This window comes from Antedon bifida, chromosome 11 (assembly GCF_963402885.1).
Source record: "Antedon bifida chromosome 11, ecAntBifi1.1, whole genome shotgun sequence".
Classification (NCBI taxonomy): domain Eukaryota; kingdom Metazoa; phylum Echinodermata; class Crinoidea; order Comatulida; family Antedonidae; genus Antedon; species Antedon bifida.
The window spans coordinates 5,955,372-5,972,546 of NC_136236.1; the positions used below are offsets into that span (position 1 = coordinate 5,955,372).

General features: G+C 33.8%; 1 protein-coding gene across 1 annotated transcript; it reads right to left on the bottom strand.

The window, feature by feature from the left end:
* Window positions 1-345: 345 nt before the first annotated feature.
* Window positions 346-16,296, bottom strand: LOC144856419 (adhesion G-protein coupled receptor G7-like). Its single transcript, XM_078714426.1, has 17 exons — window positions 16,188-16,296; window positions 12,842-12,872; window positions 11,472-11,915; window positions 11,054-11,158; window positions 10,527-10,637; window positions 9,518-9,622; window positions 9,140-9,244; window positions 8,661-8,774; window positions 8,036-8,149; window positions 7,163-7,281; window positions 6,104-6,250; window positions 4,902-5,393; window positions 4,188-4,343; window positions 3,730-3,878; window positions 3,284-3,546; window positions 2,513-2,579; window positions 346-1,833 (listed from the first exon to the last, which is right to left on the bottom strand). Exons 1-17 carry the CDS (start codon window positions 16,236-16,238, stop codon window positions 1,269-1,271), a joined length of 3,138 nt encoding a protein of 1,045 aa, XP_078570552.1. The 5' UTR covers window positions 16,239-16,296; the 3' UTR covers window positions 346-1,268.
* Window positions 16,297-17,175: the final 879 nt, after the last annotated feature.

A 17,175-nucleotide genomic window follows, 5' to 3' on the forward strand; every position in this document is an offset into this window, starting at 1 on the left:
TATGCAAATTAGAACAAGATGGACGCATTGTTACTGTACAGACATTCCGCAATTCGATCCACCATCGGCTTAACGTGCAATCTCAATTTTCTGTGCATATTACGCGAGTTTTTAACCGCACCGAATCAACCCGGATTACCGACAAATTACGGAAAATAATTGACAGAGTCGGGCCTAGACCTACTTTCATTTTCATACACATTCCTTTAAATTAATAACTCAACATTAATTATAATGTTCATAACAACTGTTAGTAATTCATTGAAATTTATCACTTTTTGTTACATAATGTTAATATATGCATATATATAACACTAGCAATAAATAACAAAAGAGAGAAAATGATGAGTTAATATTTCAATTTATTTAAATATGCTCAATCCATCAATTCTTTTTTTAAATATAATAACGAGTAAAAAATAAGTCATACACATTTAAATTACGGATATGTATTAGCATAATATATCTCGATTAACATAATGCAGTTTTTATATTCTGTGGGTATGGTGACATACCCACCATTGCCATCCATTTTTTGCAATAAAAACATATAAGAAATATAAGCGAATTTAGCACTTTTTTGCGTTTAAGCAGACACAACAATTAAGCATTAAACAATGTAATTTATTGCTATATATATTATTTACAATATTGAGTACTTATATAGCTAGACTCATGATAGATGACTTGCGATATTCAGTTAGATAAGTTCGGTACAGTGCTATTAAGAATTAATACTAAGGCCTAAATAAATCTTGTAAAAACTGTTTAAATATATTATTTACAATATAATCCTCTTAGTATATTTAGTATAAAACAGGATGTTTAATATTACAACATTAAAATATGAAATATTTCATGTTTCAAATGATTCTATGCAAATCTGTTTATATTCAGCATTAGTCAGTATTCAGCAGCAATGAGAAACTTCTCATAAGGCATTTCGACTTTTTTCAACAAATTTGGTTTGAAATTATTCTTTCAGTTTTCAAAAAGCAATGTCTCGTAAATGTTTCCGTAATATTGACCCACTGTAATATATCTTTCATGCAATAAGAAATATATGATAGAATCAAAACAAACGACGAACGACTTCAAGATGTAGCCCCACTGACAGTGTTCTATCGCATGGTCAGACGAACATATCGAAAGTTCACACGTACGGCGTAAAGATGGCGTAGCGTACACCTTTGAGTGTGAAATGGCAATGGTGTTGTTAACAACCACTACTACTATGTGGTTGTTAGCGCTAAGCCTACGGCCTAGGCCTAGTACACGCTGCTGTCCCATAAACGATTGTCATTACCGGGTGCTTTCCACGTGAAGCTGTCTGTATTAACCATAAACATCGTCTGTTCAACCAAAGTACTTCCACCAGATTGTTTTCTATCGCTACTGAAACTAACATGAAAACAGTCACGAGTTGGGTTCGTACAACATGCTCCAGCGGGACAAAATGAGCAAATGCACTTCTTAAAATCGCCCGTGCGTACAGCGTAGAACAAGAAAATAAATACGCCTTGGAGAGTATTGAATATACAGAATAGCAGTTGCATGGTAAATTTCAAATTTGAATTTGGCGCTTTGTGTATATCACCGAACCCAAAGACCCACGTGAGGCCGAGCAGGATGGACAGTCCGACGGCGGTAGACAGTTGATCTTTAGCAACTTGTACTCTGCTTTTTGGCTCAGTAATTTTCTGTATTGGTGAACGGGAACGCAGGACTATGCGGTATATGACGATTGCAAAGATGATCGCGTTTATCCAGAATAGAACAGCAATTACGGATATGTTACCATAGTACAATGCGGGGCCTGGCTTGATAAAGCAACTAAAATGAGAAAAATAAAGCATTACCACCTGCTTCAATACAGTACTATTAAAATTAAATATCTTAAATGTAGGCCTATGATTGCTACGTTTACCAAACACGTGAACTGAATTGTATTGTGTTTTACATATAAAAGATGTTTATATTATTATTATTATATAAAAAACTTATTAGATATTTAATTAGGCTTATTATAAAGTGATGTTGACAATGATAAAGGTCTCGAGATGATTGATATTGATTATCAATTAAAGAACTGTGTTAAAATTATTCCACTGCACTGCAGTGACTATGCAATTACCTACCTAAGAAAGAATTGCTTAAAGAATTGCATAATCAGGTTAAATATTACATAAAATGTAGTTACTGCAGTAACTGCAGTATACTCATTTTGACATGGTCTCTAATGATGATACGCATAATCTTCTAATTTGAACATACGCCTCCAACTACATTCTGTCTCCTCTACCAGAATGTATAAGGCAACGCAAGTTTTGTTTTATGCCTAACTTATGAAACCATATAGTGTACTACATTTAAACACACGGATTCACTGGTGTGTCCTTTTTTATGCATCTCCTATTTTTTATGTTCACAGATAAAACTAAAACAGGTTCGTTTGTCGTTAATGGAGAGTTCGTACTAAAAAGAACAGTCATGTATAGTAGGGCCTACTTACTAATTCTCATTATTATAACTGTCGGTGTCAAGGGACAAAGAGAGCACAACAACAACAACTGGAAACCCTGTGAGACAGTAGACAACATTTGAATTACTGGACAACATTTGAATTACTGGTCATTATAATGCTACAAATTGGTTACAATATGGATCGCATTGGGTATACGTCCGGTCGCATCATTAAGAAATAAGTTACGCAATTTCTCCTCCGCGATTGGATAAACCAATGTATTCGATATAAACTTAGTCTTGATCTGTCACAGTTAACACATTATTCTGAGGTAAATGCAGTAGGCCACAGACACACGGAATTATGCATAAACGTCCGACAGAAAATATGCTACAACTTCAATTGTAGACTGTTTGCTAAAGGTTGGTTCACACTAAAGATGCAACGCAAGTGAGTTGATCGACGAACATCACTTACGTTGCGTTACGTCCTTGTGTTGCATAAAGCTTGGTTCTCACTAAAGCGTGGTTCCCACTAGAGACGCAACGCAAGGACGTACGCGCAATGCAAGCGAGTTGACCAATGACAAGCCACTGTTCGAATAATCCATCGCTTGTGATTGGTCAAATTACTTACGTTGCGTTACATCCTTGCGTTGCGTCGCTAGTAGAAATGAAGCTAAGACGCAACACAAGGACGCAGCGCAAGCGAGAGAACCAATGACAAGCCACTGTTCGAATAATTCATCGGTTGTGCTTGGTCAACTAACTTACGTTGATGGACATTCGAATGGAAAAATAATTAATCGTATAAACTTACCCCAGCCGAATGCATAAGCTTTCAGTTTGAACTTGGATATATACGTCGGGAAAACCTTCACCAACGATTGGTATATATTAACAGCTTGAACGGTCATCCATGACATTGAAGAGACCGTGAAATAATGCATTAGAACGGCGAACAGTGTGCAGATGTTTGGTGCATTTGTTAGTTCGATTCCGAAGGCGAAGACCACGTAGAGGAAACATAGCGACACTGATAAGTTGATCAAGACCAACTTAGGACGAATTAAGTGTTGTTCTCTAAATAGAAAAAGAAGAGAAGCCGTTTAATAATTACTATTTGATGAAAAGGGTAAACAATGATCATTTGGGAAGACATCTCGCAACAATGTCAGAGAACAAGGAATGAAGATAAATCAAGTGCACCGTCACTCGGCTAACTACAAACTAACAACATCCTAATTTAAAAAAAAAAACTCTTACCTGGAATGTGGTATTTTACGTTTGGCGTTAAGTTGCACGATGATGGTTAACAACAAAGAAACAATAGACACACAGCAACCGACTAAGCTAATGATGTCTATAAGTTTGTACCGTGGATCATCTTTTAGTTCATGCTGACCGTGAAAATCCTTTCAGTTAAAAGAAAAATAGTAATTAGACACGTTTTACAAATTACATTACTGAAGAAATAATAAATCAAATACACATAAAATATGCTTTATTCATTGAATAATATCAAAAAGTTACTATACTTGTTGATGTGCCATAAACTACCACACGATGACACGTAGCTGCATGTTTTTGTTTAAATTATGTTTTGCATTCTGTTAATGTTTAAGAATAATTTCAGACTTGTTCTGCTTTTTGTAATGTTTTTTATATAGGCCTACCTGAATAAAAAATAAATAAATAAATAAAAAACTGTGTACAAAGCTCACCATCAAAACAGCAAAATTAGTCAGGTGATTACAATGACATATGACCCGACCATCTACGATTTTCTGATAATTGCAACCTTCGCTTGACCAATTACCAGTGCCATCTTCAAGATCAAAATCCCAGAAAACACATTCTCCGTCAGAGCGATTCATCCTCTGCGAATGATAGCATTACAAATTGTTAAAACGGTGCATATGTTTTTGAATTCAGCAAATCGGTTGGATGAATATTTTAAATGACAGCCGATTTGCTACTACAGCAGTACAGCTGACTTTAAGAGGCCCTCTTAAAACAATACAAAAATATACAGACGACATACAAACATAAAGATGCTAGAGGATTCATAAAAGTTAAAATTCACATAATTAAATATTTAGTACAACATATTGTTTATTGCATGATACCTTGTATATATTAGAAGGGCCTGCAAATAATCGGGTGTATTATCTATATTACCGTATCTTTACAGCAGCAATGCAAATCAGAAAACGAATATCATTCTTCAAACATCTTAGTGAATACTAGTATGTGATGCTTTTGAGGTGGCTTTATAGACATGATTTAGAATGTCGGTAAAGTTGCATAATAATAAGGACCTTTGTATTAGCTATCAACCGGACACAGATTCAGCGGTACAGTTACAGGTTACAAGTGTACCGCCTGATCTCTCTGATGACATAAAATGAAAATTCACGGCAAATAAAGCAACTTACTGTTGGTTCAAAAATTCCAATGACAGGATTTTCCAAGTCTTGTATCTCTTCATGAAGGATTTTAGCCGATATAACTCTGCTTGCGAGTTGCTTGTGATCATGATTCGATTTGAACAACGTCGGTTGCTGATAGATAGTAAATACAACAGAAATATTCACCCCCGACTTATCATCAACAACTTCAGGAGGCAGCTCTAGAGATGTATCTACTTCATGAATGTCGACAGAACTCACCAGTGACGGCTGGTCGGATGTCTTAAAGGCGTATACTAGGCCATTGGATGCGACCTCTTTCTTATCCACCCTTGCAACTGTCACGGCAACGTTCTTGCGGCTTAGGGTAATGTCTAGATTCGCAGATGCTACGGTTTCCAACTGGTGTTCTAGTGAAATGATGGTATTGGATGATGCTCGTCGGGTTTCTTCTGTATCTACCACCTCGTCTGCAATCTCTAAAATATTGTTCACGCTGTCTACCACTGCGATTGTAACCTAAGAAGAAATTAAAATTATTTACTTTCTTCAGGTCCAAATGTTTGGAATACTCTGTTCAACTCTGCAAAACACATTTCCAATTATTAGGCCACTACATTAATTAAAGACTTTACTTTAATCAATGGTTTAATAATTGATCGAAACATCGGGTTATTATAGTTCTCTTCAACAGCCACAAGGTTTCTTTTCTTCTCTATTTTAAGGTGTCACATTTTTTCACATTTACCGCCGTTGTATCTCCTCTATCCATTTCATTTTAAATGATGATGTTTTCACTATTTTATAATAAGTATTTTTTAATATGCCACTTTAATGTCATGTAATAGTTATATACTTTGATTGAAAATTGGATCGAACAAAAAATTATTTACCTAAAACACTGTGATTTAACGCAGAAAATAGGTTTTTTTAAAACAATTTATTTTGGGGCTTTTTTATAAGTGAAACATTATTGTTTTTAATTGTTGATGATAAAGATGTTTCTACGAAATATTACAACCGTGAAATGGCCTATTCAAAGTCTAAATTATTCTTCTGTTTTCATGTTTTTTGTGGGACACTAAATCTCTAAATGGAAATGCAATTGTATATAATATAGGCATGTTGATTCTAACATAACATTTTTTGAAGCTTCCATATGCAAATAATCTATATACCGGCGAACTTTACATAGCGAATACTTTAAAATAGAAATATAAAGTTCTTACTGATTTCGATGAAGAGTTCATTGAGACAATATTTTCAAGAACTTGCGATGACTGTATAAAAACGTTCTCTCCATCACTGCTGACATTGCTCGTCAAAGTCTCGAGCGCATTTGCAACAGTCTCAATATTATCATCAGTGACCTCTACCTAAAGTACCACATAATGAAAATGTTTACTTTGAGAGGAAGTGGTTTTGTTAGTTGTGGCCTAATGTCAATTTCTGTATTAAATGTTAATACCATTAGTGGTGCTATTTGTGTCTGATTGGCAATTCTTGTCTTAAACTATTTTACCATATAATTATTTCGCTCAGACGTCGGTCTGAACAATCACATTTTGGAGCTGCTCCGGGTAAATAGTAGAAGCAAGGAGACATATAGATTTAGCTTGTAGCAATTGATATGTACACTGCAACAGCAGAGCTGTTGCTTGGCGGTTAACGTACTTGCAGTCCAAATCCCATCCCAAAGTCCAGGGTTCAATTCTGACCTTGTGTCAGGGTTGAACTCACGATTCTTTTAACTCCACTCTTTGAGCCTCAAATTTACTCTTCTCTTTATTGTATCAAACAAAAAATGTCAATGCAAAAGGTAGCCAAGATATAGCCGAAGCTAATCAAGCTTGGTACCTTTTATCTTAACTAACTTAAGCTACGAAATTAACAAATAAATAACAGAACTTAAAAGAAAATAAAAATTTGAAATGAAATGGGACATAAGACATGGGACATCTATATTAAGCACAATCAATTATAGTTTATCCATTCCATGTGGGAAGTTGCTTACTGTTAGATGCATATGAAATAAAAAGGAATTTTACGAATATTGTTTATTTGTGTTTGTTGACTTTACAACTCTTTGATATTGTTTATCCTTAGTATCTATATCTTATTGTCTGTTATATTTATATTTACTATACTTTTATTTATGTTTGAGCGAAGAAAGTCTGAAATGAATTTCCGTAAGGACTAAATTAATCTGAACCTTCTATCATTCGAATTATTTTATCTTAATTAAATTATTATTTGATTAAATTATTGAATTCATGTTGTTTTCTTACTTGTGACAGATGCATGAGATTTTCTGTGGTATTTTCTACATTACAATTAAAAACGAGCTCTCCCCAACGTACGCCATCAGTGTCATTGTTACAGGAACGATTAGCCATTGGTGAATTAGCTAAACAAAAACATAATGATGGTTAAAGGCTGATTTACACAGACGAGCGGTAAAAAGGTAAACAGAAACAAAATATATAATATAGAAGTTAGTCCTCTTTCATTGATACTGGCCTATGTTATTTTGTATGACCATTTACACAGAGACATTGGAGCGGACTGGCGGTTTAGCAGAAGCACGACCAGGATAGATACAGATTCTATTTGGGACAAGTTACGCGGTTTTTGCTTACAGTTACCGCTCGTCTGTATGTAAATTGGCCTTCACAAAGATGATAATTATGACATAATACTGACAGATATATCAAATATTTTTTTCCGATTTAAAACGACGAGTGTTTTAAAAGTACATTTTAATAGAGAGTATTGCGTTACAAATTAACGAAGCATGGAATGTAACTGAAGCTTAGTTCTTACTAGGACGTCAACGCAAGAAGATAAGCGCAACGCAACCAATGACAAGCGACAGATCGGATAATTCATCGCTTGTGATTGTTTAAGTTACTTAAGCTGCGCTCACGTCATTGCGTTGCGTCCTAGTGGGAACCAAGCTTTATCGATTATCTGCGCAAGCGTGCACTATGATTAGGCGTTGCGATAGCTACTCATTTCAATTTCCAATACCATGATTGTCGATTATTATAGAGTCGTAGCAACTACTGTGTTGGAAAAATACACATATGTACGTTACGTTTCATTGTTTCATAGTTTCAGCAGAGCAATAGCAAAAATACCGTTATGGTAAATAAACCTACCTTTTTGAGAGTATACTGGACAGAGTTGTGTTGAGGTTGCTACTGCTCCTGATTGTGTGTCAGAAAAAGAGTAGGTGATACCCTCCACCGATACCGAATCAGCAGTACAAAATTCTATAATAATAAAGAAAAAGATATATGTAATATGCTGTATTTATTCTGAAGGTACGGGAATGAACTTAGGCATTATATCAAAGAACTTATAACACAAGAATCTCCTGTTCTTCAATTTGCATTCAAAACACAGTATCGGAAGTACAGGGTTAAAAGGTCAAACTGGGCGACGCCATTTCACAGCATGGAGCAGCGTCCCCTCCAAACTAGGAAGTCAATTATTCGACCCCCTAGAGTATTAGCAGATCCCCTCTATGATTTTGACTTTCTAATTTGATGCGGGCGCCCTACTCCATGGCTCACAATGGCGCCACCCATAGCTCTATTCTATCCCACAATGCCTTTCGAAATTGTTACGCGCTTCGGACGAACAGGAGATTCTTGTGTTATAAGTTCTTTGATTATATGCTCTCATTGTACTTACGCTCATTCATTTACTTTTATTGTCTTCTCATAAAGGCCACTAAACAATGATTCCCAACATATATAACATATTCAAATGGTTACTTACGAACATCACAAAATTCCCCTTGAAATCCAGATGTACAGTCACACCAATACGATCCATTTCTTAACTCATAACAAGTTCCGTTGTTTTCACAATTTACAGTTGCACAAATGTTTTCTGAAAGAGAAGCATTTGATTATAGTATAGGTGCTCTAATCTCGGTTCTAAACCGTAATTTGTAAAAATATAATATTTTGGCGTTTCATACGTATAATACACGGAGTCGTACTTTCAGACAAAAATCGACGACTGGTGGATTAACCAGAAAAAATAGTCCATTATTTATAGGTTTCTCAGAAACCTATAAATAACGGACTATTGTTTCATTGGTAGCAGTAGAGTTTAATCTCACACATGCCACATACATCAGTATCATCGGTACATAAGTATTAAACATTTCACCAATTAAATTGAGAAGAATTAGGTGTTAAAAAGTAGGCCTATATCACAAAAAAAAATTAATATTTTGGAAAATTACTCACCAACAGTAATATTACAGAATTGACCTTCGAACCCAAATGAACAGTCGCATGTACCATTAGCCAGACAAAAACCGTTGTTACAATTTACATTTTCACAATAATTTTCTACAAACAGAAGCATTCAAAATAATCAAGTTATTCTAAAACAATTAATTGTTAAAATCGGTAAACAATTGAGCCAATACTCACCAATAGTAATATTACAGAATTGACCTTCGAACCCAAATGAACAGTTACATGTACCATTAGTCAGACAAGAACCGTTGTTACAATTTACATTTTCACAATAATTTACTACAAACAGAAGCATTCAAAATAATCAAGTTATGCTAAAACAATTAATTGTTAAATTCGGTAAACAATTGAGCCAATACTCACCAATAGTAATATTACAGAATTGACCTTCGAATCCAAATGAACAGTCGCATGTACCATTAGCCAGACAAGAACCGTTGTTACAATTTACATTTTCACAATAATTTACTACAAACAGAAGCATTCAAAATAATCAAGTTATCCTAAAACAAATAATTGTTAAAATCGGTAAAAAATTAAGCCATGGGTTTAAAAAAGATCGTACTTTACTTAATGATAATTGCCCTTAATTGGTCAATAATACAGAGAAACACTACTACCTCAAATACCAACAAAGGGATGTGCTCTTATTCATTTTTAAATTTACCTAATTCATAATGATCATAAGGATTTCCAATATAATTTGTCTTCAAGCCACCGACCATATCCTTATTTTTATTGCTTAGATCACACTTAAATTGTGTTTTGTAATAATCAAAAGATCGACAAACAAACGATGTTTCTTCAATACAGCGTTTAGCACATTCTTCTGGGTTAACATGGGATAAGTGGACGTTGTTATAACCATATATGGCAGAGTTTGGATACCTTGTGAATTTTGACAAATCTACAACAATTATATAATAATAATTTAATTAAATATATACAGTACAATTTATAATGTATTGTTAAAACTGGGCATACATTTAACGTCTCATCATCTATCGTACTGCTCCTTAAACTTGTCAATTGAGTTGTTAGCAAAACTATTAGGTATATCATTAACAAAAATAAAAACTAAAAGGTGGTCCTATTTATATTCTTTGCCTGAACATATCGACCTTATTCATTTTTAAATGTTTCCTCAATAGCGGTGTTCCAAAAAAGGTTCTACTGTAATCGGCCTACTAAAGGTTCTCAATACATTTTTGATCAATTGGTGGACATCACATTCAACAATAAACAACTGGGTACTACATTAAAATATTACATCACTATAAACTAACCGGATATCTTCTAATGTATGTTGAATAGTGCAAGTCGACATTGTGAAGTCACAATATGAAAACAAACTAATTGAAAAATTACTCACCATCACTAGTAATGTTACAGAATTGACCTTTGAACCCAGGTGTACATTGGCATGTACCATTAGCCAGACAAGAACCATTGTTACAATTTAAATTAGCACACACATCTGTTTCTGAAACCAAAGACAGCATAAACCATTAATCATCAATAGCAACAGTTGGTTTTACATTATGGACTATTGCTATTTTTGTTTTAAATTATAAAATTCAAAAAATATCAAAGAATAAATGCCTGTTTACACTACGGACGATAACATCAACGATATTATTTTGCAAATCGTTGAGTAGGTTGGGTGACCAATTGGTTACATGTAAACGCCTGCTACTGAGCAGTTTAAATTAATCGATAAATACAACTCTACAATTGATAATTCAAGACCCTTTAACCGATAAACCTTTCAAACATCATTGAAAATCTGGAAATCTATAGCCCGATGTTTTTACACAAAATGCACGTTGTAGAGAAACATATCTACTAGGCCTACGAGATAAGTGTAAGAGATGTTCTAAAAGAATAAACAATACTCACCAGTAATATTACAGAATTCACCTGTGTAACCAATTGAACAGTCACATGACCCATTAGCTAAACAAGAACCATTGTTACAATGTATACGTTCACAAAAATTGATTGCTGAAAGAGAAAAAAAACAAACAAAATTCAATAATAAACTCTCAACTGAAGTTCGATGAGGCTACTGAAACGGCACATCTGTTAGGCCAACCTCATTTCGACTAATTTTCATATATTGAAAGCTATTGAAAACGTATTGTGTAATTTTACTGACGCTATTCAATTGTTGTTTGACGTTCATCGCGGAGGCGAAATACATTCGCCAATTTGGTTCAACAAATTACACAAGAAACTCAAATCGCGAAAATAAAAGGTCGCGAAATAGTTGGAAATGCAAAATCGCGAAAATGTAATATCCTTCGTTTCAACTTACGTTGTGGAACTATAGGATATTCGTAAATATACGTAAGTCCGATTCTTGCAGAAGAATCATCACCACACTTAACATCAAGAAAGTTATCATCTTGCCAAATTACTCCTGCACATAATGTTACTTGAACATTTGGTTCACCACCCGATTTCCACTTGTCCCACAGCGTCAAGGAATCGTTTGAGGCCCATTTCCAGTTACCAACTACAGTTCTATCTGAGCCTGGCTCTCGAGATAATCCTATATAAAACGTCCCTTGATTGGTCGTAGTTTGTATATAGTTTTGAATTTCCATAAATTTGTCCAATGTCTGTATGCTTACTAGCTGAACATTTCTATTGCGAGCGTCTTCATTTGATTGGTCCCAAGATCTGTATTCTCTAAAGTTGGTAATGGGATTAATGTTCAACTTAATGCAAGTCGTATTGTAAACCAAACCATCGCAACCTACAGAAGAAAACAAACTATTATTATTAACATTTACAAAAATACACTAATTGACATTACAATCACAATAGGTGAGATTCTCCTAGGGCGTATATATAACATTGTATATTAAACCAGAGGCGCCTTTTCCTCCCCCTCTGGGTTTACGCCACTGGGTCGTCGTCTTTTTAACCTTTCTAACCAATTGATAGGTCTACAAAGACACAGCGCTTATAGACATAAGTAGCAGAAAATATAGTTCATAAGAAGAAAAAAAATCTTCGTAGATCTAAGTATTCTAGTCATCTGTGTTAATATCAAACAATAATAGTACACATTAATAACCGGAGTTGATAAGTAATAAAATAACGAGAGTTGTATTATATATGTAAATATCATACGCACCAGGAAGCATTTTTCCAGTGTAGCATATATTATAACCAAAGGCTATCGTAGGCCTACACAATACTATACCGAGTTATTCAATTGCTAAATCTATCAAATTAATGGTATACCCAATAAGACAATTGAAAAACTATGCTGCGTCCCTAAATTTCAAATTGATCAGTGGTTGTTTCTAATGAAAATGTTGCTCGATTCCTCGCCATATTTCTACTCTCGTTAATTTCAGTTTTTAGTCTAGGTTAGGAAATGGGGTTCCCATGGACCCCTGATGTATATTTTTTTGTATATGTTTTTTTTATAATCCCAAATCGTGTCCTATGGGATTGTTTTTTACCCATTTAGTCGCAGGCATTTAATGTCTATGTCACCAATACACACTACGAATGATTTCTTTATAATTATTCACTCTTACATATTGAGAGAGAGGAGGTACGGTAGTGTGTTCAACTATGTATCTTAATATTTACTTAAAATGATATGGTCTATAATCAGTGGTTAATTTATAAATTATACCTAACCATATCGTACTGTATTATTCTTACCGTGTGTAGGTCTAACTTGATATAAAAACACCTGAAAAGAATAAAACAAAAACATATTATAATAGCAGTCTTTTAAAAGAGGAAGTGATTTTGATATTCAATGCATTCAACTAAAACGATTATGGTTGTAGATTAAAAATGAATACTGGGTAATAGGTCCTTAAGTGTTAAAAACTTTATTTTAAGGCTAAACAAATGTATTTATACAATACGATTATACGATACGTAATGTAAAATGAATTTCTAGCAGAAAATCCGAAGGTTTAACTCATGTTAATAACTTAAAAACAAGAACGAATTCCAATCGTTTAAAACTTTCTCTGGGAAAATACATGAAAGGGACATTGAATGTTGTGTCATGTTGTATCCATTATGTGTGGTTGTTTAAACACGTGGACGAACAGAACTTTCTTTGTATGGAGGAAGAAATCTATCAACATGTATGCATAAGGGTCGATTCGTACGCCTACTCATAGACATACTCATTCAACCCAATGAGAGGAACATATTACTTCTTCCTGTAGGCCTATAAACTACCAGGTCAAAGGGCTATTTCATACGTAACCTGTCTAAACTAACAATTCAAATGGCTAGTGAACGTAATGTCTAAAAATCTCTCTATCTCACTCATCCAACACGACACACACAATGAAGTATATTGGCCTTTAGTTTAAGACACAATCATTTTTAACCACCAGCAAGTAATAATAATACAAAAAATGAAAAATATAATAAACAAAATTGTTGAAACATTTGCATAGTACCGGTATAGAAGTTCCATGTCCAATGGACGGGCACTATAATATTAATATGATACATAATAACTATGCAACTTGATTATGAAATTGGTTTTAAAATACATTTTTTCGACAATAAATTTGCGTCTTAACGTAGCCGAAGGTATAAATGACGTAAGAATAGAATAGAGTTGGGGGTTAATGTTATTATATTTTAATATATAGATGTAATTTACACCCGATTTATAAATTTGAACTCCAAATGCTATGGGCCTACACTTTTTGAGTAAATTGTCTTTATGTGTCATTAATATTAGAATTATGAAAACATGACATAACGTTTGTAGTTTGAACCTTACTTTAAAAAAATTATTTAAAATGATGATTATTTTTTAAAATATATTATTTTGGCGTTTGTATTTACGTGACTCAAACTATTGTCATTGCCACCTGTAAGATTGATAGATTACGATTTATTTTAATACGTCATCATTTCAAGAGGTGTATCCAGGGAGACCAACTACATTGGAATGCGGACCTGTATTTATTCAGCCAATCAGAGATCGTAGAAAATGTCCATAAATCATAACTTGACATAAGAACATAAACGTAGACAAAACTGTAATACAAGACGAATTTCGTAATGTAGAAAACAATGACTAATTTGATTGCGGTAACATTTTTAGTGAGTTTACCTTCAATACGTGCATTCCGTCCAAGAAGAAAAGTGTTTGTGAACAAAAATGTAAAATTCACCTCTATTTTAATACAAAGTGGAAACTTTTCTGTTTAACAAAATAGGGGCAATATTATGACCGACCCCTATTAATGTAACTGTACTATAAGACACTTTTGTCAAAGATGTCCTCTTAAACAACAACAACACTCATTGTGAGTGTAAGCCCATAGGTTGTTCACTTTACTGTTGATAAGAAGTGACTTAGGTTAAAAATATAACTGTGATATGAAATTAATAAGACTATTTTACGCCTATCATGAATATTGTATAATTAAATTACAAAACATTAAACGTGCAATGAATTTATTGATAACTTAATTAATTAACTTGAGTCGCCATCACAACAATTTTTTTTCAAGTAAACTGTTTCTTTTTCATATCAAGTCTACTTAGTACTAACATGACGTGTAACAATATACAGTAAATGTTCTTTAAACAAGGCCATATCGCGTGCTCAAGTTAGTGTTTACCGACCAACCGACCGACCGACCAACCAACCGACATAGTGAGCTGTAGACTAAAAGAAACCCAGTTTACTAATTTTAGTTAATCGTTTAGGCCTAGTATGCTTTATTTTCCTAATAATGGTTTATAGACATAACAAACACATAACTCGTGTCCGATATGGGTAACTGGGTAATAACGGAAGTGTTTTAATCGTTAGCTATTACGGGAGAAGGAAATATTTATTTAATAAAGATAGTTTTATTGCCCCTCATGTCGTCATATAACAATTTTTCAGTGAATAGTAATTATAACTTTGTCGTATTATTATACCCTATCGGTGTCTGCTACAAAGGATTTTATGTTGGCCTTCCCTACTGTATTTTAAGTATCCAGTTTTCTACTTTTCTACCACGAACATCTATTTAATTAACCCGTGATTTATAAATATTTCCCTGCTTTTTTTCCAATTTGTCCAACTTTTAACAGTATTTCATTGATGGACATTTTATCTGTTTTAATTTTAATGAATTAAAAACATTTTTTTTTTGATGATGTAATCTGTATTGTATGTGGAGGCGGGACATGGTGTGAACGTAGTCTTAGCTAGTAAAACATACGTCGTAATATGGATTGTTATGCGGACGTGTGAACGTAGTCTTAGCTAGTAATTTGGATGTTAATTGTTAGGTGGCTGGTTAGTTGGTGTGAACCCATCTTTTTAGTTCATTGTAAGTCATTTTTTTAACATTTAGGCGCTTTAAGACAATCTATTGATCGCAAAATCCGATATTTAAATTTGACAACATTACATTAACAAAATTCTTACTCTTAGTAATACAAATGTAAATGGTGATGTTGCCACAAATATAGTAGTGATATGCCCAAATATGGTAGTGGTATGACATCACATGTCCATATATGGGCACATCACATTCATATACAGTCTGATAGTGTAGACAGAGCTTTATGCAGACTTGTTGTGAACGTAGCTTAAAAGGATATTTCAATAGCATTTATTTTACAAATTAAAATGTTTTGGTAGCACTGGGTCAAGGCCAGGTTAGGCAGAATGCCTTGCTGATGCGATATACGATGCTAAATAATACGAAGATACTTTCTTGACGCACCCAAAACAACCTCCAACACAACAAATGGGCATACAATCTCATACATAGAAATGCATAATTGTTAATAGATCAGCATTATCAACTACCTTAAATATGAACTCATCCTTTGTGTAATGTACTGTATCATCACATTTCAAAACTTTAATCATCGTGTCTATTGGCCTATGTTTTTACTGTGCTTAATGCTGTGTGTTCAGCTTCATAAGTAAGCCTATAATATGCATTTATCTTATACCTATCCCATACTTATGCTATAATAATCAACACGTAACTAAAACAACATTAATGATACTTACCAAAAAAAGTCCGATTATAATGTTATAACTTCTACATGCATATGTTTCCATAATTGTATAACAATCAGCCAGTAGACTGTATGCTAAAAAAATAACTCTCTTCTACTTGAATTCAAGGTGGTAACTGACATAAATTGAGACTTGAGTACTCGCTGTGTTTTGAAATGGGTACACAGAGGTCAGCTACCAATGTGGTAAGGCTACACCACTTCCGCCTGAGTTTAATTTCACCCATGATGATAGAGGTAGGCGGAGGAACGCAAGTCATAATGATGCCGAGATGGTACGATTTGGTCAATTTAGGGAGGCTAGTAATACCTCTAACGAAAATCACCCTATTGCACTGTTTTGTTCTTTTATTTTAAGAACCTTTACTAATTTCAATAATGGCATATAGTTATAAAAAATATGCATTTTATTTGAACATTATTAAAGACCACGTCTACGTTTTGCATTACCGAATGTATATCACGAATCGGACATTCTTGAGTTATGATTGGTTGCGCAATTATATTACGCATGCGCACTTTCGATTCGCGCGAATAAATTCGCCTACTGGAAAACCGGCTTAAGAAACAATGTTTGAAAAGAAACATTCTTGTCTAATTGCATGCAAATCTCCCCCCTATTTAAAGATATAGGCATATAATGTCAATAATTTGTGAAAATGTTTTTTGTTGAATATACCATTTTAATGTTTCTTAATATTATTAATAGTTGAAAAAATGGATCGAAAGCAATTATATTTTTCTATAAAAAACAAAAACTGTAGTTTATTTTGTCTTTTTATAAGTTAAAACATATTCTTTTTACGGAAGTGTTTAACATTATTAAAACTGCCTATTCAAAAATTGTTTAATTATTCGATTTAATGGTCCAAAATTTCAAATGGAACTGTCGATCGAGACCGGTTCACTGTAGTATCAGTATTTTCAGGTGGCCTTAAATGACTAGCGAAACAAACGATACCCGCCAAAAGTGAATACTC